Source organism: Adiantum capillus-veneris, chromosome 10 (assembly GCF_014529385.1).
Source record: "Adiantum capillus-veneris isolate H3 chromosome 10, ASM1452938v2, whole genome shotgun sequence".
In the NCBI taxonomy this organism is placed as follows: Eukaryota; Viridiplantae; Streptophyta; class Polypodiopsida; order Polypodiales; family Pteridaceae; genus Adiantum; species Adiantum capillus-veneris.
In genome coordinates, this window is record NC_140940.1 from 121,418,399 (window position 1) to 121,441,917 (window position 23,519).

The 23,519-nt window shown below is 47.3% G+C and overlaps 1 protein-coding gene across 1 annotated transcript in view; it reads right to left on the reverse strand.

The window, feature by feature from the left end:
- LOC147449559 (uncharacterized) overlaps positions 1–22,548 on the reverse strand; it is a 42,133-nt gene extending 19,585 nt beyond the window's left edge. Inside the window, exon 1 of the mRNA XM_086521591.1 lies at positions 22,489–22,548. Coding sequence (XP_086377717.1) covers positions 22,489–22,548 — 60 coding nt within the window. The remainder of the gene's footprint in view (positions 1–22,488) is intronic.
- Between the last annotated feature and the right edge of the window lie 971 nt (positions 22,549–23,519).

Below are 23,519 nucleotides of genomic sequence, written 5' to 3' on the forward strand. Positions count from 1 at the left end.
GGAGATGCTTCCACGCCACTCACACTGGTCGTCTGACCATCAATCACCACTGGAACCACATCGGAAAATGCAATGTCGGCCAGCTATCACGTGATTTACACTCGTAGCCCCACCGTGGCTAACCTTAGTCCATTTGCTCAACTTCAGTGCTCACTGGCCGTCCGGCCTAGACTCTCATTGTCCGCCTCACACCATGCAACTCGGGCATTGGCATTTCCAGAGGGGTGCTTTAAAACAAGTCAAATAAAATTCCCCCAAAAGAAATCAACAAGTAAAGTTGCCACAGACTCGTGACATACCCACCTCTTGAAATCGCGAACGTCCTCGTTTGCATGAATATCAATCCATTAGTGTGTACAGCACTTCATGGACACCGTATCATGGTTGTCAACCTTTTCGTGTGTACACACCTGGTTAACATGATACGAGACATACATGCTCATAGTTAACACTCTTGTGTATTCAACACTTGTTAACTCGTGTATGGTCTACCTGTGAGATTGTTTCATTGACATAGTGAATAGCTTTCACACTGTGCCACTGGCTTTAATAGAGTCCATAACTTCTAGTACACTTCGAATCCTTTCAAGCATAATAAACCAGTAGTTTAATAATGCGTCAACATGTACTCATTAGAAGCAATTGATGTACTCTTGACAACTAACAAGACATACTTACTTCTATAGCACTAAACAGACTTTTGGACAAAACTTTTACTCCCCAAGGGCAATTGCCAAGCAGGGTACACTTCTATTGCACTAAATCCATAGATACATGAGAAGTGCTAGCTCCTGGATCACCCCCCCCTAGCGCAGGTTTCTTTCCTTTTGACCTTTGCTCTTCTTGAGTTGGAGAATATGCAGGTGGTAAACCAAAGGCTTCAAGGTAGAGCTGCAATACATTTGGTGACTCTAAGAGTTCACTCTCTTCCATCCACTTTGCATCCATAGGTGGATAGTTCTTGAACTTCACCTTGCCTTTGAATTTTCTTTCCTTGTGTGCCATGATCTGTTCTGGGACCAAAATTTCATCAAGCTCTTCAACTTCTGGCTGCTCTTCAACTGGCATATCCTCTGGCACATTACCAATAAATGGTCTGAGAAGACTCACGTGAAAAGCATTCTGAATCTTCCAGTTCTCAGGCAATTTCAGCCTATAACTGACGTCACTGATCTTCTCTGTTACTTGAAAAGGCCCATAGTAACGCATACTAAGTTTTGTAAAGAGACTTTCTTTACCTTTTCGCTTCTTTAAGCGTGCCTTTTCAAACCGTAACAGTACCCAGTCACCAAGTGAAAACAACAATTCACCACGGTGGAGATCAGCAGCTTTCTTTTGCTTTGTCTGTGTCCTTTCAAGGGCATGCTTTATGTTCTGGTACATTTCATCCATATTCTGTACATATTGATCTGCCTGAAAGATCTTTTCCTTGGTATGCAAAATGGGAGGAACTTTCACATGACCTTTGACAATTTCAAAAGGTGCTTTGCCTGTTGAAGAATGCACTGTATTATTGTACGCATACTCAACCAACGGCAAATACTGCTCCCACTTCGCCTTGTGCTCTGACACATAGAGCTTAAGCAGATCCAAGACAGTAGAATTTGCCTCTTCTGACTGCCCATCTGTCTATGGATGAAACAACGATGAGAACTTAAGCGTAGTGCCCATATTCTGAAATATGCCTCTCCAGAATAGACTTGTCATCCGTGGGTCACGGTCACTGACAATCGACTGTGGCATACCATGGTACTTAAAGATATTGTACATAAAGAGACGTGCCATCTGATCTGGTTTTATCTTCTTTCTAAGAGGAATGAAATGAGCTTGCTTGCTGAATCTGCAAATAATGGTCCAAATTCCATCATTCCCTGTCTGTGTTCTTGGAAGATCAAAGATAAAATCCATAGCTATGCTTTCCCATGGTTTATCTGGAATCGGAAATGGCTATAACAGCCCTGGTGCCTTTTGCCTGTCAAACTTCACCTTTTGGCAAATCAGGCATGCTTGCACAAAGGCATCCACATCTCTCCTCAAGGTAGGCCAATAAAAGAATGTCTCAACCGCTTTCACTGTAACATCTATACCACGATACCCTGCATACAGTGGGACGTGACTCTCTACCATGACTTTATGTCGCAATGGCCTAGTGACACAGAGTCTGCCATGCATCATTATAAAACCATCTCTGATGAGGTAGTGCTCATGACGTTGTCCTTCATGTAACTGTTCGAAGATCCTTGCAAAATCTTCGTCATTTGCATATTGTTCCTTCATGTCATCAAGCTCATGATGATAAGGAATTGACACAGCTGAAATTTGTGGCTTTCTTGATAACGCATCAGCCACAACATTCTTCTTGCCTTCCACATGCACAATCTGGAAATGAAACATGGAAAGAATGTTTGCCCATCGCATATGCTTTTCCGATAGCTTTGACTGTGTCAAAAAGTATCGCAAGGTCTGATGATCCGTTTGGACAACAAAATCAGCACCTAGCAGATAGTGTTTCCAACTTAACAGCCCATGAATCACAGCCAGTAACTCTTTTTCATAGACCTGCATGGTCGTCTCTGGCCCTTGCAAGATTCTGCTCTCATAGGCTACTACCTTGCCATCTTGCATTAGCACTGCACCAATGCTACTGCCACAAGCGTCACATTGAACCACAAATGACTTCCTGAGATCTGGCAAAACAATGACTGGATCTGAAGTCATCTTTTTCTTTAAGAGATTAAAAGCTGAAATCTCTTTCTGGGTCCATCTAAAAGTGACCTCTTTCTTTTGCAAAGCATGTAAAGGTGAAGCAATCTCTGCAAAGTTGCGAATGAATCTTCTGTAGTAAGAACATAGCCCTAAGAAGCTACGGACATCGTGCACAGTCCTTAAAGCTGGCCATGTCTTGATTGCTTCTACCTTCGCAGGATCCATTCGAACACCATCCTTAGACACAATGTGTCCGAGAAAGTGGATCTCTTCCAAGAAGAACTCGCTTTTCTTGCCATTGATGAGCAATTTGTTCCTGCGCAACTCTTCGAAAACAATGGTCAAGTGATGCCTATGCTCCTCTTCATTCTTCGAGTAGACTATCATGTCATCAAAGAATATGCCAACAAAGTTCTCATATGGACGGAAGATCCTATCCATCATCCTATTGAGCGTAGCAAGAGCATTCGTAAGACCAAATGGCAACACTAAGAACTTGTAGAAACCAAATGCCGTTCTAAACGCAGTCTTATGCACATCCTCATGCCTAATTCGAATCTGATGGTACCCACTTTTAAGGTCGACCCTGCTGAAAAGCGCCGCACCCTCTAGGCGGTCAAGAATATCATCAATCCTTGGAATAGGAAACCTATTCTTGATGGTATTCTTATTCAACACACGGTAGTCAATACACATGCGCCACGAGCCATCCTTTTTCTGTACAAAGAGCACTGGAGAGCAAAGGGTGACGAGCTAGGCTGAATCAGCCCTTTCTCTAAGAGCTCCTCCACTTGGCTCATAATCTCTTTCCGCTGCGCTTCACTAACCCTATACGGTGGCCTATTTGGTGGGCTACAACCTGGCACCAAATCAATCGCATGATCCTCGGGCCTCTCCGGCGGTAGTTGAGATGGTAATGAATCAGAAAAACAGCCATTAAACTTTTGCAAAAATGCTAGCCTGTCTTTATCTAACACAGATAAATTTGACTGGCAACTATCTGAAACATCACGTGCAAAAACCAAGTACGCAGAAAGATGATTCTTTATTACAGAAGTGATAGTAGAAGCAGATACAATAGGGACTGACTCTCCTTTTAGCTTTACATCCAAGATGTGAGTTTTGCCCCTATGTTGTACAGTGATCTTTTTGTTGTAGGCATCCAAGACTCCATGCACTCGGAACATCCACGGGATCCCCAACACATCACATCCTTCCAGCGGCATGATGTAGAACTCTTCTGTGTCCACATATGACTGGCACCTTTCCAATGATGGGAGTAACGCACTCTGAGTGGCCAGGACATGCCACTCCTGCCTCTGCGGTATACCCCATCTCTTCAGCTCTGATGCCCAGCTTCATAGCTAATTCTGGCGTGATAAAGTTTGCTTTGACACCTGGATCACAAAAGATAAGTGCCATCTGGTCTCTAACTTTATCCACACTCTGCATAACTCACTGGCATCTGTACTAGGCTTGTCGCCCAACATGTCTGGCATTAAACCTGCCGAGGGCATAGGCTTCTTTCCTTTCCTATCCTCTTTGTCATCTGAGTCAGCTGGTCTTTTCTTTTGTGGACAGTTGGTTGCAATGACCAGTCTGCTCGCATATAAAGCACTTGTTTTCAGCCATCAAGACCTTCTTTTCCTCGGGCATCTTACACATAAAAGGCTTCCTTTTCTGATTCCTTGCCTGCGCTCTAGAAGTCTCGGCTGAACCTTTGCCTTTATTGAACCTAGTTGGCCCTTGGGACGCTTCAGGAGCCGCTCTCGTAAAGGGCTGCTTTGCTGAATTTTTCTTTTGCTGCCCTCCTTTCACGTTGCTCGGAAACCCACTGTCTTCTCCTTTCAACAAGGCAAGACCAGTGTTAGCAACATCCATAAGCTGAGTGAGGGTAGCCACTCTGTTCTTGGTACAATAATCGTGAAGCCCTTTAGGCAACCCACAACAGTACTTCTCTATCTGCTCTGTCAATGGCACAAATCTGTAGGAGGTCACTGAGAGTAACGCTTTACAGAACCTCCTATTGTACTCCAGCAAACTCTTGCATGTAGCCGAAATAAGTTGGTGCCAATCTGTCATGACGTCGGCTTCAAATTCATCTGACCGCCAAGCAAATAAAAACATTTGCTTGAAGTAAACCCAAGTGGCAGGTGCCTGTCCTTGCATTAACAATGTCGTCCACCATGTGAGCGCATTGTCCTTTAAGAAAGTGGCGGCTTTTCTTACTTTAGAAGCCTCTGTAAAATTCCCTCCTGCATAAGCTGTATCAAACTGCTGGAGGAAAGTGAGAGCCTTTGCTTTATCCTCGAAGCCACTAAAGGTGCTAAATTTCACAGCTGCACCACCTTCTTTGTATGGTTTTGGCTTTTCTATTGGCCCCAAATTGTCATAGAGAAGTGTCTGCAGCATGGGCACTGTCTGCAGCATGGGCACCCCAAACTGTAGCAGCATGGGCACTGCTGTCCAGAAAAACCAGCCATGCTAAAATTGACCTGTGGCACCCCAAACTGGCCCTGATTGCTCTGAAAGCCTTGTTGCATGCCAATGTTACCATACATGGGGTTTGGCGTCATGCCATGCATACCCCCAAACACTGTTCCAAGCATGTACTGCTGGTTTCCAGGCGCAAAACAAGCCATACGTTGGAACACGGATCCACCCCTGAAATACCCAGATGTACCGTGGGTGGTGGAAAAACCTTACGCATTGCCTGGAGATTGGTTCCCTGCCCATTCAATGCAACATTTTAACCTTGAAAGGTGGCGGGCTAAATTGGCAAAATCTGTGGAGTAGGAATCCTCGCCACCTGTTCATGGTCAAAAGGGACCTGTCTAGGAGCCTGACGTGACTCCGCAACATGTGAATGCTCCCTATCATGCTCAGTCACATGGGGGACCTGGGCTTGAACCTCAACGGGCTCTGTACGCTGAGGGCATTCCCTTGCCTACTGTGACTTTAATGGTGCTTGCAGATAACCCATAAACCTAGGATTCTGCAGCAATTGAGTGAAGACATTCACAGCAGCAACTAATTGTGTCCCGAACGCATCCTCTTCAAAGTGCCCAGTCATGAATCCGTGAACCTGTTCTTGCTATGCATTCACACGATCAAAAGGCATAGACACTGGCGGTCGTGAACTCTCGCACTTCATGCTGTAAAGGAATAACCTGTCTACCCTGGGAAGAGGAACCCTCTTCTCTAGCATTGTCTGTCCTATCAGCCATAGCGTAATTCCAAGTTCCTGTGCTTTGTGTCTTCGCCGCAAACCAACCAAGGCCCACTTCTTAAGGAAAAAGTGATCTTGCCGGCAACCGGACCATGAAACGGGCCCGTAGGGCAGTGGACGTTAGCTTCACCCGATTCTTCAACACTTGACTTTACGACACAAAGCAATGACTTAAAAGGAACCTGTAATTGAGACTGAATTACACTTCAAGACAAATAGCACGGCCAGGACGCTAGAATGCTTCCAAGCAGACAACGACACCTGTAGGCCCCAAAGGTTGGCGCCCCTTTCGGTATTTCTTTATTCTTTAAAAGAGGGAATAGAACCTATGATTCCCTACAAGCTGCCGCGCACAATCTAGGCTGAATTCCATCTGTTCTGGCCCGATTTCGGCAGCATAACTATACTAGGACCCTTCATAGTCAGTATCCCCGCGCATTAGATGACTTTCCCGACGCATACGGACACTTTGCAAAACCTGGCGAGAATCTGCAGCACGCTGAATTCTCTGTTTTCTGCCCCGAAAATGCGCCAGATCACCTGTACAGCGGTCCCCTCGCGTCCCCGAACCTCCTGGGGGTATTAGGGACCGTTTAGGGCCGAAACCCTAAACCTGCAAAAATACACAGAAGGCTGAAATTCCCTGTTTCAGGCTCCGTTTCACGTGCCGGTCACATTCGTAGCAAGTCCTCGAGTTCCCGCACCTGTAGGGCTACTTGCCCTATGAATCGGACGAGATTTCTCACGTGAAACCTCTCCAAATTCACATGTACCTGCGGGGGATTAGCCACTAGCTAATCCAGTACCTGTGCAAGAGGCTCTTGCCTCGGCAATCCCGCATGAACCCACACAACTGTACATTGGTCAAATGAGAAGCCCACTAGTGGGGCATAACATAACTGCTCGTAGGGGAGAGAGAGGGCAGTGCGTAGCGTGTAGGGCATCACTCCTGGCACCGTACTGTACATAACAGGGAAAGGAAGCACTCCATAGCTCTCAACCTGTTGCAATCCGCCTATGGCTGAAAATGGCGCCCCTTTTTCTTATAAACAACTCACCCAGCTCTCCCAAAGTGGCAGAATTGCTCACGAGCTAACACCTCGACCAGATTCTGACTTTGACCAACTTGGCTAAAAATATCTCAATTGGTGCCTCAGTTGACTTGGCAGCAGAGCAATAAAATGTTCCCCTTGTCATTCCAAAGCTAATGACGCGAACACATTTCACGGCCCAAAATAGCAGTTCCCTAAATTTTAGGAGATGCTTCCACGCCACTCACATTGGTCGTCTGACCATCAATCACCACTGGAACCACATCGGAAAATGCAATGTCGGCCAGCTATCACGTGATTTACACTCGTAGCCCCACCGTGGCTAACCTTAGTCCATTTGCTCCACTTCAGTGCTCACTGGCCGTCCAGCCTAGACTCTCACTGTCCGCCTCACACCATGCAACTCGGGCATTGGCATTTCCAAAGGGGTGCTTTAAAACAAGTCAAATAAAATTCCCCCAAAAAGAAATCAACAAGTAAAGTTGCCACAGACTCGTTACATTGGCTCCTCCATGAAAGAAGATGAGCAAGATTCTTGATGGTACACAAAGGTTAAGGATGCCACTTACTGCTATACTGCTCCACCTGCTTGTTGGCTTAATGTGGAAGATAATGTTGCAAAGCTTGAGAGGGAAGTAGATCTTCTCTAGAGAGCTTAATGGAGAAGGAGCAAGAAACCTGTTGAGCAAAGAAACAGGGATGATGTAGCAGAAGGATATGTTGTAGACTTCAGCTTTAGCTAGAGGTGTTTAGTGAAGCCCATGGAGAAATGGAGAACTTCAGCTTGAGGAGAATGCAACCCTCAAGAATGCAATGAGCTTGAGGAGGGAAAGGAGGTTCAAACTTCTGGTGCAGAGCTTTTGGGAGGGAAAACTGAAAGGAAGGAACGAGAAACAAGGTGAAGTGAAGAGAAGTGAGAGATGGTACAGTAGAGAGAGAGGGAGGGAATGATCAGCATGTTTTTGGAGGGACCCCCTTTTAGGAGAAGGGGGGGGGGGGGAGAAACTGGCAGCCAGTAGAGAGAGAAAGGATTGGTTTTTACTCAACTATTTTGAGAAAAGTTTAGTTTTCTGAACTTAAAAGAGATTTTCTCTTTATATTTTATAAGAGAGTACAAGTTTGACCACTTACTTTTAGGCCTTGCCATACCCACCGTTTCAATATACATGGCATCCACCCATTTGCCCCTTCCATAATCTCCTTTTTAATCCTATGGCAAATAAAGAGGCCCCCTTAGACCCCATTCCCTTCCTAATGTTAGTATATACATTCGAAATAGAGAAGCGAAAGAGACAACAAAGACTTTATTGCACCCATAATCATAGGGCAGACGCTTTTGTCACTAGTTTCCTCTAGACTACGTAAGGACTCGGCTCCCCAAGAGGGGCAAAAATCAAATTTGCAGGTTAAAGAGGTTTTAATTGTGGGACATGTGTGCAATCCAAAGAGTAGAAGACCAAGTCCAATTAAAGTTGAAGCTATCCAAAAGATGAAAGAAACATGCTCTTCACTTACTAAAGTTTGTCGTTTGTCGGTTTCTGGGTGCGTGTGTATTCTACCTTATTTGGTTGCCACATTTTTCTCATGTTGCAGAGGTGCTTTATCAACTGCTAAAAGGTTTGTATGGGAAGAAGTTCGCACGAAGGCTATCAGGAAACTAAAGAAGATGCTTCTCGAGGCTCCGACCTTGAGGAAAATCGACTACAAATGCGGAAGGCAAGTAATCTTAACAGTTGACACTAGCCAGAAAGGTATTGGGTGGGCTATAGGTCAAGATGATGCAGAAGGACATAGGTATGTAGTTTGATTTGAAGCAAAGGTGCTCAATGCTCGCCAACGAGGTACCCACAGGTTAAGAGAGAACTTTGGGGCGTTGCTACTGCTCTAAGGTCTGATAAAGAATATTTTATTGGATCTTCAATCGTGGTAGAGACAAATTGTTTGCCGCTGGTAGGGATGATTGCAAACTGCTCTACCCCGGATATTGCCATGCTACAATGGATAGTTTATATCTAGTTTCTTAACCTTGAATTTTGTCATATTGCAGGTAGAGATAATCCTTTTGCAGATATGTTATCAAGGGTCAGGTTTGAAGATGAAGAAGAGATGCTTACCACAAGCGATGATATCCGGTTGAGGTTCTACAGTTCTTATTTATATGCAGATTGTGGTGCTATTGCTCATGTTTTTGAAGTATTTTCTGAAGAATTCTACAAGGGAGAGTGGCTTATGATTGGCCGCTACCTTAGCACTCTCACTAGACAAGAAGAATGGAGTGATCAAGATTATAAGAGGATCAGGAAAAAGGCCTACGGCTACTTTCTAAGGGATGGACATCTATGGAAACAACCTAAGCGTACAAGAGGGGTACCACGGAGCGGTACCACAGCGGGTTGTTTGAGACAAAGCAACTCAACAACAAGTGATAAAAGAGTTCCATGAGAGCTTACGGACTGGACATAGAGGAGTATGGGCAACCTTTGTCAAGGTCAAGGACCGATATTGGTGGAAAGGTATGGATAAAGGTGTGGCTCAATTTGTGGAGACATGTTTAATTTGTTAGCAGTATTCAGTATTCTAATGTGAGACATCGAGATGGATTGCATCCCACCTATCCACTGGCTATGCACTACAAGTGGGTGGTGGACCTGATTACGATGCCAGTAGGTGTGTGGCAAATGAGGCAAATTGTTCTTGCTAGAGAAGATCTTACTAACCAAGTTGAAGGCAGACCTCTGCGTACCAAAGCTACAAGTTCAATATGCAAGTTCTTGCTTGAAGATGTTATTTCAAGGTATGATTGTGTTGGCAGAATTACGGCTGATAGAGGAGAGTTGGATGCAGATGAAGCTCAAGAGTTTTTTGGTTGTTTGGGCATCAAAATAGCTCTCAATACAACATACAATCCAGAGGGTAATGGGAAAAGTGAAAGAGGGCATCCGCCTATTGTAAAAGCTTTAGCAAAGGCATGCGAAGGGCATATCGGTGATTGGCCTAAACTCTTACCATTCGCTTTACAGGTTGATCGTACTACACAATTCTGTTACAGATTTTATGCCATTTGAGTTGATGTAGGTTATGCCTCGGAGAAGATATGACTATAGAAGATTTGCTTGCTTTACGCATTCGCCACTTGAGAGGTGTCAAGAAGATATCGAGCAGGCTAAAGTAAAGCTTAAGGAGGCAAGGTTGAAGAATAAAGGAGCATTCAATGGAAAGCACAGACTCCGAACTCATGCCATTAAAGATGGGGATTGGGTGCGTGTTTATGATAGTAGCTTGAAGAATCAGTATACTGCTATGCGGAAAATGGTTAAACGATGGTTTGGACCATATGTGGTGCTTCATGTTTTTGATAGTGCAACATATAAATTATGTGAACTTGATGGCACTGTGCTCAAGGTGCTTATTGCAGGGAAAAGGATCAAGTTGTTCAAGAAGCCAGAAGGAGAGATTTTTCTTGAAGATCTCAGTTCACATCAACCTCCGAATTAATGCTATGTATGCATCGAACGATGTATCTGATGATGCTTTTGATGATGCTGATTAAGTGCAGTTAGCACAGACCAGAGGCTGTGCGGGTTCAAAGGGGGTGGATGTCGTGCAGCTCCGCTTTCACGATGAGAAAATGAGCAAAGGGATGCAGATTAAGCTTCTTTGAAGGCTATGTGTTTAATGACCAGTGATCACGGCTTGATAACAAGCTAGCTTTATACTAAATGTATGCCACATGCGGCTTTAAAGGGCCAAAAGTTGTTTTAATGATGCTAAAAGAGAGTATGTTTAAAGTGATCATAAATGGGAGCTTATGGACTAAAATTGTAGTACTCGAAGTGCTCCACAGGCTTGTCTTTACAGCTCGTCAATTGGAGCTACGGTGAGGAAGATATAGCAGCTAAAGTTGGGATAGATTTCACATCTGTACCGGAGTGGACATCTGCTTGGACATCTGCTGGTGAAGAATCAAGGCTAAAGAAAGTGCATGAGCCTAAAGTGCTCATCATCTGGAGCACGTCGGTCTTTTCACATCGGCAATCGGAGTTCTATTTGCCAAGATATTGCCTGTTGAAGTTTCATCGAGGGCCAGTTCTGATCTAGTTAGGTCGCCTCGGTCCGTGTGTCATCTAAAGATTTTGCAACATCACCAGGGTTTGTATGTGAAGCATGTGTTAGACCATAGGAATTGACGGCATGTCAATTGGATTCCGGATCGGCAAGCTATAGCAGTTTGAAATTGGCGACGATTGTCAGCCGGGAGGAATTTGATGGGTTTTTGTGGGCACTCGGTTTGCAGGTCCGGCAATATCCACAAGCAGTGGAACCGGCACGGTCTGAAGCTGGCTTGCGGAGCTTTCAATGAAAACCGATGGCTCGGAAAACCGACTTTCAGGTGACCAATAACAAGGCGGTAAAGTGGAGAGAAAATTGAATTTTAATATTGGTTTGGGGGGTTTTGCAAGGCCTTTGAGGACCGAGGGAGCCAGAGTTGCCACGTGGCCCGGGGGGGGGGGGGGATCTTATAAGCAAATAAAGCTGGTCACGGTGCAGGGTATAAAGCTTAATTCAGTCCCTTACATTGGCATCACAAAGGCGTGAGCCTCTTGAGCTTCGTGGTGAGCTATGGCGCTTAAGGGTGGGCACTGCTGCGGGGACGCTGCCTCACGTCGGTGGTGCCCGCGTGGGCGATGCCGTTGTTGTGGCGTTTGTGAGCAAGGGCCGGCGGCCGCTGCCGTTGCAGTCAGTTGATGACGTGGCGGGCTGTTTCCACGCGCCCACAATGGGCCAACACTTTTGAAGGCTAACGGGCCCTCCCACTAGCGCTAGCGCTAGTGCTAGGAGAGGGGCCCTTCCCACGGGGTACTAAGACAGTGAGAGAGAAAGAGGATTCGGCAACGCCTATTGAGAGGCAGCTCACATGCAAAATTTCCAGGAAGAGAGGAACAAGTGTCCGATTCTCCTTTTCTTGCTAAAAATAGCCATTGGGCTCTATAAAACAACATTTTTGAGCATTTTTTAAGAGTTCTGAATTTTTTTTCTAGGAAGGCAATCACAGAGCAGATTTGGGAGCAAGAAGAGCAGGAGAAGGAGAGTTCTTGAAGGCAAATACAGCAATGGTGAGAGGAGAACTTCATCATCACCATAGAGATCACCGCGCACTCTCCATCTCCTTCAACATAGTTTTTCTAAGCGTTTTTCTCTATTATAGTATTAAGTCGGGTTAACCCGTTGTAAGGGAGCTTAAACTCCTTAATCTACATCTAATTTACATTACGGTGCCATACAATCAGATGAGGATTAATGAGGTGTACAATGGAGAAAGTATCCAATGGTGATCATTCCAAGAACTCTCTCATGGGTCTCTGTAGTATGGCCTCAATATCCTCCATGGCTAGCTCTTGGTTGGGGGAAGGGGGGGGGGGGCGCCGCTCGATGTCGCTCAACAATCCTCCATAGCCTCCTATTTAGACCTCGTATACGATGTGAAGATCCTTGCATCCTCGGGTGTCGTGAGCGGCCAAGCTGGATGGCTCCATCAAGAAGAATGTCCCAATGAGGGTGTGACTGGGTAACCCATCCCCAGTAGTCTCTCTGTAAAATGTTGTGATCTGCCTCTGTATGGATCCTCCATATGTAGGTCCTCTACTCATGAGGGTAGTCTCTCCCAGTCTACAAATCTCCACCAAGAAGATAGCCTAGCCACCTCTGACCATAGTAATCCATGATACAGGATAAGCAGCCAAAGCTGTCACAAACGGGAGTGCACATGAACAATTAATAGCTGAAAATAAATAGAATCTCTCTCTCTCTCTCTCTCTCTCTCTCTCTCTCTCTCTCTCTCTCTCTCTCTCTCTCTCTCTCTCTCTCTCTCTCACACACACACACACACACACACACAAGGGAGAAGATCAACAAAGTTTTGGGGACGTGAAGATGGGTTGGTGTGCCCCCTTCAAGAGAACCTTTATTAACAGGGAGAATGTTTTACAAGCACAAGATCCGAGTTTCCTTACTCCCTTGCGACCTTAAGAGGCAAACTCTCTGCTTTGTGTTCCTCTGGTGTGCTCTTAGAGAATGTGAGCTCTGCAAGCCGGCTCAAACTCCATTTCCGGAATCCCCTCAAAGCACAATATCACTAGCATAAAGCAATAGATGTCACAAACTGCTGACATGTCAAAGCCCTAAAGAAGGGAGCCAACTTGCAGATGCCTGCCAAGGGGCCTAAACCCTAAGAAGAACAAGCAACAGAAGAAGCAGCAACAAGTTTCCGGAAATTCCGTTGACTACTGACGTGGCAGAACTGTACGGATTTCCGCTTTTCGCAAGAACCCAAGACCCTTAAGACTCAAGAACCCCAAGAACCCAAGATTCTCACGAATCAAGGACCTCAAGAACCTCAAGACCCTCAAGAACCCAAGTTCCTCGTGAACTTAAGAACCCAAGATCCGCAAGAACCCAAGTTCCTCGTGAACTTAAGAACCCACAAGAACCCCGATTGCAGAATGGTCATCACTCGAAGCAGAATGGATACTTCGCTTGGAGGTGATGAGCATGAGAGAGGCGAAGAAGAATTTTCCCCACCAGGAGGTTTTTCCGATCCTTCCCCATCTACGACAAAGATTGCACTAACTCCTATGGAGAAGTTGGACCAAGAAAGAGAAGCAGAAAGAAAAGCCTACGAAGAAGATATGGCAGTCATTGAGCGTAAGTACCAAGAAAGAAGGGCAGCCATAGAAGCAGAATTTTATCGCGAGAACAAAGCACAAATGCAAGAGTTATTGCGACTCTTTTCTCAAGCTCAGACACAGATGCAACAGAATCGGAAAAAGGAGACTCTCTCAGTCTCTTCTTCTCCACAGCATGACACACAAGAATTGCATGATGAGAAGCACGATGAATTGAATGATAATGATTTGCATGATGATTTGAAGCACAATGATAAGCATGATGATTTGGATGCCAATGATTTGCATAATGATTTGGATGACAATGACAAGCATGATGATTTGCATGATCAAGATGTGATTTCTCACAAGCATGATGATTTGCATGATCAAGATGTGATTTCTCACAAGCATGATGATTTGCATGATCAAGATGTGATTTCTCACAAGCATGATGAGTTGCATGAAGAAGATGTGATTGTTCACAAGGATGATGTGTTAGTTGATGCTCTTTCTAGCGAAGCTAACCTCGTTGCAGATTCGATCAATCACCAAGAATCGATCTTGGCTTTCGAGTCGAGGTCCACAGATCCCCCACAAGACGATTCGATAGATCCCGAAGAAGTGATCTTGGCTCTCGAGCCTTGGTCCAAGCAACCCTCACAGGAAGTATTATGTGTTCGCATGAAGAGTGATGACCTGCCAAGCCACCTTCGCTCGGGCTATCTGAGTGTCACGTCCTGACCAAAGGAAGTTCCTAATCAGCCTCTCTACCTGGCTGATACAAGAACTTGAGAAGATCCAGCAGGAAGTGATGTACCACATAGTTGCCAACAACACCTGGTTGGCAACTACTTACTTTGCCAGCCAAAGAAAGTCGTGTTGAGCTCCAATGTAACAACTTTCTCCTGATAGACAGGAGAAGGGGAGCAATTTGCTGCTCATGAGACAAGTCCAACCCAACCTGACACCCCAAATACCGAACTACAGTCCCTAGGGGAATCCAGCTGAAGCCCTCTCCTGGCATCCAATCTAGCACAGGAGCACTACCAACCGAGAAAGCCACTGTCTTTCTCCAGTTGATCAGTGCGTCCGATGCACAACAGAAGGTCTCCAAAGCCTGCTCACATCTGTGAAGGTGCCCTGGCCATCTACGTACAAGGCTGAGTCGTCGGCAAACTCAGCGTCCAGTAGCTCATCTCCCTGAACAGGGAGTGCTAAGCCCCGTAGACTAACCTACTGTGACACCAAAAACCTGCTCATTGCCTTCGCATAGAACAGAAAGAGGAAGGGGGCAAGAGGACAGCCCTGCCTGACCGAGCGTGTCAGCATGAAACGATCACCTCTACCTCCTGCCAAAAGTACCTGACTATGAGCCTGTCTGTACAAGGCTGACACCCCTCTGATCCAAGCATCTGAGAAGCCCATCCTGCATAGAGTGCCCTCTAGAAAGTCCCAGTCAACTCTGTCGTATGCCTTCTCAAAATCGAGAAGAAGAATCACGAGGTCCTCACCACGGAGCCGTGCCAGGGCAGAAGCCTCCCAAAAAATAAAGATGTTGTCAGGATACTGCGTTCCTTGACAAAACCTGTCTGGGTCCCATGTATAAGGCTCTCTAGAAGTGGCTGAATCCTCAAACTCAGAGCCTTGGCAAGATTTTTGTAGGCTTAGTTGAGGATGGTGATGGGGCGCCACTGTCGAATCTCATCCAAGGAGCCACCCTCCTTGGGAATGAGGTAGATCAGGCCCTCACTCATGCTGTCAGGCATCACTCCTGTGTGCAAAATGTACTAAAAAGCACTATAGAGATCTGGGCCAAGCAGGTCCCAGTATTCCAAGACAAAACTGGGAGTCAACCCATCCTCACCTGGACATCTACCACGGGGGAGGGCCCTAAGAGCCGTGTGCATCTCCTCAAGCTGAAGTGGCAGCTCTAGCCTCTGACGCATCTCCTCAGTCATTCACAAGACAAGGCATCTGTGCCCAAACCTGCTCCTTGCATGCATCCTGACGCTCTGATTGGGGCTCTGCAGACAGTAACTCACGGTAGAAGTCGGTAGCAACTACACGCATATCCTCGGGCTCAGAAGCAACTGACCCGTCGGGCCTCCTCTACTGACTGACCTTGGCATGCGAGTGCCGAGGTCCCACTGCCTCAAAGAAAGCACCAGTCACTCTGTCGCCCACCTGAGTCCACTGAGATGCGTGTCGGTGGAAAGCAAACTCATGTCGCCTCTCCTCTGTGCTAGCAAGCTCCTGTCGGGCCTGTTGTAACTGCTCCTCCAACCAAGGACTGTCGAGATGCTGATCCTGCATCCTCTGTAACGAAGCAATGCCCCGTCTGAGACGCTGCTCCGCCTCTCTCGCTGCAGCCCGCCGGCGAGCCAGAGACTCCTGAAGAAAAAAATGGCTAATCTGAGCTAGGCCTGAGGCCACTCTGTCAGTAGGAGAATCCTGCCTGTCCATGCCCACTGTCCAGAGAGCCTCTACCCTCTCTCTGAGTGCTGAGTCCAACAAGATCCTCTCTGGGATGCAAAGCATCGTGCTTCCCACTCCTCTGACTGTCTGCCACTGTGAGGATCACTGGTGCATGGTCCGAGAAGGAGGTCCCTGCAAGGATGCCCACTGACCCTCTCAAGTCACTGAAGTGGTCACTAGTGTAGAAGCGATCTATCCGCGATAGATTCACTCCTCCCACTCTGCGGTTCAATCGAGAGAAGGCAAGACTGTCTGGGGGCCTCACAAAACCAGAGTGCTGCCACGCATCCGAGACCCTCAGAGTCATACAAAACCTCTCCCAAGCTGCCAACTCAACTCCATGCACAGTAGCATGGCTACCACCAATCCTGTCAGAGGGTCCTCCAACATGTTGAAGTCCCCTCCTATGCACCAATGTTCTGCCTCCGGCAGAGACTCAACAATCTGTGACCAAAACTCTGCACGAGCACTCGCCACATTGGGCACATGGATGTTCAGGAAACCCACTAGGCAACCCTGAACCTGCATAGTAATCCACTGAGCCCTGCCTGGCACAATAATCCCTCTGCCCACAATGGCCTGTTGCAATGAGTCCGCAATAGTCATACATACCCCACCCTGGATGCCTCTAGGTCCAAAGCAGCTGACCAAAAAGTATCATATCGTCCACGCAAAAGCTGACCACATCGTCGAATGCGGCTCTCACACAGATGGTGCTCCTGAAGCATAAGGAGATTAATCTCTCCTCCCACAAGGCAACACTGAAGCTCCTGACGCACTCGGCCCCGCTGACGCTGAAACTAGGGCCCACCTAGTCCCTGCACGTTCCATGAGACGATCCTCATGGGGAGCGAGAGAGAACAGATGCTGCTGTAGCAGCTAGACGGGCTATCTTCGAGGCTGGCTTGGATGGGGAGTAATCCGCATCCGAGCGTCCTCTAGATAGGCGTGACTGCAACGAGTGCCTAGCCCAAGCCCAAGCCCAAGCAAAGCGAGCCGTACGTAAAGCAACCTCCTCTGTCCAAGAGTCCTCATGAATGTATACATAGCATGGCAAGCACTGTGTATCAGCAAAGAAGTAAACCACAATGTGCCTACATCCTGTTGAGTTTGGAGGTGTCACCGCAAACTTGGCCAATGGCCACAAAGTCTGTAGCATGTCTATAACTCCTAGTTCTCCCATATGGTGAGAGAACTCTAGGACCTGTGTGTGCAATCATCCCAACACTCAGTCGAGAGTCCACTCTTTCTGCGCCCTGCCGCAAAGGGGGAAGGAGAAACCAACTGCTGAGTCCAAGGCCTCTGTCTCCCTAGCAGCAAGAAACAGAGCATGGACCCTGAAGCAGGCTGCCTCATGGTCTGCTGAGGAGTCGCCGAGAAAACGAGTGAAGCCGTAGTCGAAGAAGTCCCATCAGCGCCGGATGTGAATGCTCGTCAGACCACGAGGGATAGCTGCAAGGGAAGATGTCTGTACCTGCAAAGGGGCCATAAGAAAGGTTGACCCTCTCTCGCTAGGCAACTCGTGGCAAAGGCGCTGCCAAGAGATCTCCTAGCAGCCGGAGAAGGCCCTGCCCCCTGGGTCGACTGTGGAATTGGAGTAGGAGGGGGGGGAGAAGGAGCTGGGGAAAGCGGTGGAGAAGAGAGGCGGGAGGGGGCGACAGAGGCAGAGGGGCAGGGTGAAGAGGTGGCGGGAGCAGGAGGCGGGGGAGAGGATGAGAAAGAGGGGGGGAACTCTGGGGGGAGGGGCTGTCGAGGGTGAAGCTGGGGTGGGGGCTGGAGCAGGGACCTCCTCCTGCTCAAGAGAACCAAAGCGGTTCCCCGTGGGAACCCACTGCTGCTGAGTAGGCGCCTGAGGGCCACTCTGAGTGCCAGGCTGACGTTGTGGCCCTTGTCGTCGTCTACCACGGACCTGCTGCCATCCCTCCTCCGCTGGAGCCCCAGGCTCAGAGGGTGGCTCTGCATGTGTGCGCTGTCTCTGTCTATGGCTGCTGGCCAGCCTTTGCAGGTTGGGGTTGAGGCTGTGGTGTAGGTCGAGGCCTCCTCCGTGGACAGGCCTTCGCTAGATGGCCCATCTGTCGACAAATGAAGCACTGGTTCAGGAGGCCCGAATACTCCACACTCTGTCTAAACCAACCCCCACTCACCCAAGGCAAAAGAATAACCTTCGGGAGCGTGTGAGTGTCTCTGACCAAAACTCGAACTGAAGAAATGCCAGCCGCCTTGGCAGCTACTGAGGCTGCCGTACGAGGGGTCTCACGAACAGTCCCAATGGCTGAGCCGATCCTGGATAAAAGTGGTAAGTACTCCCTCCGCAAACCCGAAAAGCAAACCGAGATGGGGATGTCTGCCTCCTCTACTAGAGCATCCGAAGCATGGTCGAAACCATGTCTTCACTGTCGAAAGTGGGCACGTGCTGCTCGGATGGTCAGTGGACTCATGGCGATGACCTTGGACGCCATCTCGGAGGTCTCAAACTCGATCTGATAGTAACCTCGTCCGAGAATCTGTACGTCCAAGATCTTGCTCACCTCTGCGAGAAGGCGGGCCTGGTGAAGGTCACGCAGCTCTCCTCTGCTAAGTCGGGTGCCGAGAATCTTGCAGATGACAGAAGTCGCCTGCAATCGCTCTACCTCTGCGGCTAGGCTCGCTTGCTCTGTCGGCGAAAGAGCAAGTCGAATGGTGGGCTCAGCGGGGTCGGGCGAGGGGGCTTCGGGCGAGTCCCTCTGTGGCGGAGCTAGAGCCTCCATCTATGTCTACTGCTGTGGTGTAAGAAAAGGGGGGGCGGGGAGATTCTGCAACTGGGTGCGCCGAGCACTGCCCCAAAAAATCTCAATGCTGCAGGTGTCGAATTGCAGAAAGCTATCGGGAAGAAGGAAAGCAAGCAGGCGGGGGGGGAGGGGGGGTTGTTGTCCGAGGGCGGCAATGGCGGGAGCACGGGCGGGAGCGGGCGGGAGCGAAGGGTGGAGGCGATGGCAGCGCGCGGGCAGGGGCAGCGCAAAACAGGGGGGGCAATGCGCGGGCAAGCAGGGAAGACGAGAGGGTAGGCTGGGCAGCGGGGGCTGGGGGGGGGGGTAGCGATGGCGTAGCGGGGGGTACAGCAGCAGCGAGCACGTAATGTCCTGTTGGAGTTTGTTTGAAATGGATGGTATCTATTTTGAACCTGTTTTGGTGCCGATTTGAAATGTTTTACTCTCGTTTTAATACTGGTTTCGATTTTACTCCCAGGTGGAGAAGTGAGAAATATTGTTTTGGTATTGTTTGAACCTCGGAACGACACAGGCCGATGCCTAGGGAGCGTTCTGTTGTATGCTAGAAAACCTCCGAATGACGCAGGCCGATGAGCGTTTGGTGTATGTTTGAACCTCCAAGCGAGGCAGACTGCGGTCTGGGGAGCGTTTGGTTGCACAGTCCTCTGAGCTCATGGCCCGGACCTTTTTAGGTTATTTGCGGGAGAGTGACGAGGTAGTCATTGAGTAGCTTCATACCGTAGACCGTTTGTCTCGGGGGAGTGCTCAACAGCGTTGTTTGTTGTGTCTTGTAACATGCATATGTACGCATTTGTGTTGCATTGTGATGTGTCAATTACTGAATATTCCTAATTGGATGAGATTGCCTGGGTATGTAATTTTAGTGCATCAAGACACCCGTGGAAGATCAGTACCGTCTGGGTGTGATGGCTAATTTTACTACGCCGGAATATCAAGAGTTCCGATCTGAACGAAAGGAGAAGCTAACTCCTTGATCAAAAGAGTCGAAAGGAGAAGCTAACTCCTTGATAAAAAGAGCCGAAAGGAGAAGTTAACTCCTTAACAAAAAGAGCAAACTGATTGTCCCTCGGAATGACCCTCGGGAAAAAAATTTGAGCTAACTTGAGTTGTTTTGCAGATATGCTGTAATCGCAGACGATTACTCTCTTTCAAGAAGGGGAGATGTCACAAACTACTGACGTGTCAAAGCCCTAAAGAAGGGAGCCAACTTGCAGATGCTGGCCGAGGGACCCTAAGAAGAACAAGCAACAAAAGAAGCAGCAACAGATTTCCGAAAATTCCGTTGACTGCTAACGTGGCAGAACTGTACAGATTTCCGCTTTTCACGTTGGTAGTGCTGACGTGGCACGCTGTGCGGATTTTCGCGTTTTGTACTAGTTGATGACGTGGCAACTGTATGGATGTCCGTGATTTACGCTGGCAGCTTTTTGGGCATTGCTTTTGGACCAGATGCTTTTGAGTTTGAAGGCTTTTCACTGTAATTGCTTTTTACTATTTAGGCCAAGGGCCTTTAAATATGAGGTTAGGGCTCATTCTTTGGCATGCTTCCTGGAGAAGGTGCAGAGTCTGGAGTACCGGCTTGTACTGTGTTGATGCAATATAAAGAAATACCGAAAGGGGCGCCAAGGTTTGGGGCCAATACTCTCTGAGGTGGAATTTTGCCACTCCACGTCGCGTGTCATCTCTTTCTCTCAATTCAGTTGTTATTGAAGTGCTAAAAGTCTGTTAAGACTGTTCTTTTCTATTGGCACGTCATGTACCTGACAACTATGCCCCTCTATCCCTTGTAGTCACAATATAATCAGAAATCTCATCAATATACAATCCAAACAGTCGATTGTCATATTCAGGCAATGACTAGATCAATATCTTACATACATGACTTGTGGGAGCTTCCAGCTCATCGTTATGCTAAATCATGGACTGCACGAATGACTGAAAACACTACTTCGGAATACAGCTGAGCTGAGGCTGATATCCACTCACATTTTGATAACGCAGGTATGGAGGGTTGTAGGGGCAACTGCAAATCTGCCAAAGTCACTGATCTTGGAGCTTCTTTATGGCTGAGAAAAGGGGCTGCAGAGATCCAGCAAAAGCACTGGGATAGCTGGCTGCTTTGGGGACCAAGGTAGGGGCTGAAGGTTGCTTAGATGGGCTTCAAGTGGGCTGAAGACTGCTGCTGTCAAGTGCACAAGTTGGGACTGGCCTAGCATGGGGGAAACACAAAAGGAAGGAGCTGAAGCTTGCAAGTGGCACCTACTTTGTTTGGTACTCGGCTACAGCCTTCTTCGTCCATTATACTTCAGATGAGATTGATTGATAAGGGCAACCTTTAGACTTAAAACTCTCCTAGAACTTTGTACAGCCAAATCACCACCAATTTTGAGCCACCATAAAAGCACTCACAAAATGTGAACTTTAGTGGTGCACATTTGTGCATATCTTCTAGACTACTAATCTGCTTGCCAGATCCCACAAGATTGTGATGACACCCAATCTATGCCTTGTACAAATCATTATGCAACGAAGGCTATGACAGGTACTGCCTAATCTAACAGGTCCTATGAACAAGATCAGGAGACTTACCGCTGCTCCAGGGTAGCAGTAGCATGCTCACAAGGCAGAAAGCCCAAGTGCATGCGTGGATATACCTAGCTGAATGCTATGAAGGAAAGTGCAAGTTAAACTCATGGAAGTCAGCCACAAGGCAATATAACCATCAGCTCCATCATGCACTGAATTGACTAAATACTACAGCATCCCCTCTAATGTCAAATAGTGGATACAGATAAGATGAAGAACTAAGATAGCACATTACACTTGAATTTAGAGGGATTACTAAATACTCAAAGCCAAGAGTGTTATCTAAGAGTATGTGAGTACACAGTGATTAGTCGAGGTTATACCTCCTGTTCATGACAGATACGATAGGACTCTCTCTCTCTCTCTCTCTCTCTCTCTCTCTCTCTCTCTCTCTCTCACACACACACACACACACACACACACATAACAGGTAGATTGGTTATGCCATTTCCCTCTTGAATAAGAGGTCTTGAGTTCAACTCTCCTCGTCGGATAGATCTTTAAGGTCTCTTGGGATAGTTGCCTACGACGTTAAAATTCTCTTCTTCTTCTTCTTCTTATTCTTCTTCTTCTTCAAACAAGAATCCATCGTAGCCTATTGAAGTTATGACTCTTGTATATGAGGTAAATACCGGGAACTCCATGATCATCTCTAGTTCTCACTGTGTTATCTAAGCGTTTATGGAGAGTCTGAAGGTCATGATGTTACAAATTGGTGATACATCAGGATCACGTATTTTTTTCCTCCACCTAGCTTACCAATTTGTCGTCTGTCCATAAACTGCCTGCTTCCCCTTGATTAGGCATCATCTCTCCTACTGGCCCTATGCTTCCTAGAAGGCTGTTTGCATGTTACTCATCACATTATATAGATGGAAATCTCTTTGATTTGACTACCAGATTATTTTTACCTCTAGCAAAAAGATGCAAAGAGAGCATAATCGTTTGAAGATTATCTAGAGAATTAACAAATAACAAGAGCATTTTGCAGAAAAGAAAATCCAAACCTGTGTGGAACCCAGTGGAGTCAAAAGGGCTTCTAAAGCCTTGATGTCAGTGAGACTCATTCCCTCGCTCATAGCTATCCTTCAACAGGAAAAGCTTAGCCCTACATCAAATTTGTGCAATGCTCTCTCTCTCTCTCTCTCTCTCTCTCTCTCTCTCTCTCTCTCTCTCTCTCTCTCTGTGTGTGTGTGTGTGTGTGTGTGTGTGTGTGTGTGTGTGTGGGGAAAGATCTGTAAAAATCTGAGTACAATAAAGCCCTGGAGATGCTAGAAACAGCCTATCTCGCAGGATGTATAGCGCTGAAGAAACCAAAGGTGGTATGAGAGGAGTGCAAGATGAGCCACTGGTGGGGAGTAATGCTATCGAATGTGACCTCTGACAAACCTAAAAAACATCTAAGAATGAGCCCATCGTCTGAGAAAAAAAGCCTGCACTCCCCGGCTGCCCTCGAGGAACCTGCTGTTGAATCCCCCTGACTACGTATAGTGTAGATAATATCCACCCAACTGTCAGCGATGATGTCCACAAAGGATGGTGCAACACTGAGAAAGTGACGGCAGCGAGCTCACCAAATGTTCTACAATGTAATGGCAACAAGCATGCAGAACACTTCATCTCCAAACTGAGGAGCATCATTCTGCACATCCCCATTGTCAAGAGGACATGGCAATTGCTAACTTGAGTTGTTGGTTTGTTTCCAATGATTTTTGTTTAATTTTTGGGACCCTCTTTTTGAAGTTGCAAATGACCGGACATTGCGTGGCCAGTGTGAAACGGCTGACGGCCGAGAGTTTCACCCGCAGTCGGGAAGGGCAGGTCACCACAAGTTGATCGGGCTAGTCGGCACTAGAATCCGAGCAGTAAAAGGATGTCTAGGCGCAGCTCAAAGTCATTTAGGCCCCTCGCGACACTTATAAGTTGTAGGTACTAGGAAATTAACTCAAAAGAGGCATAAGGGACACATGGCGGCTCCAGGCTGATCTGCCAGATCTGCATGAAGAGGGGGCGCCCGTTTCAAGAGAGGGGGCTGATT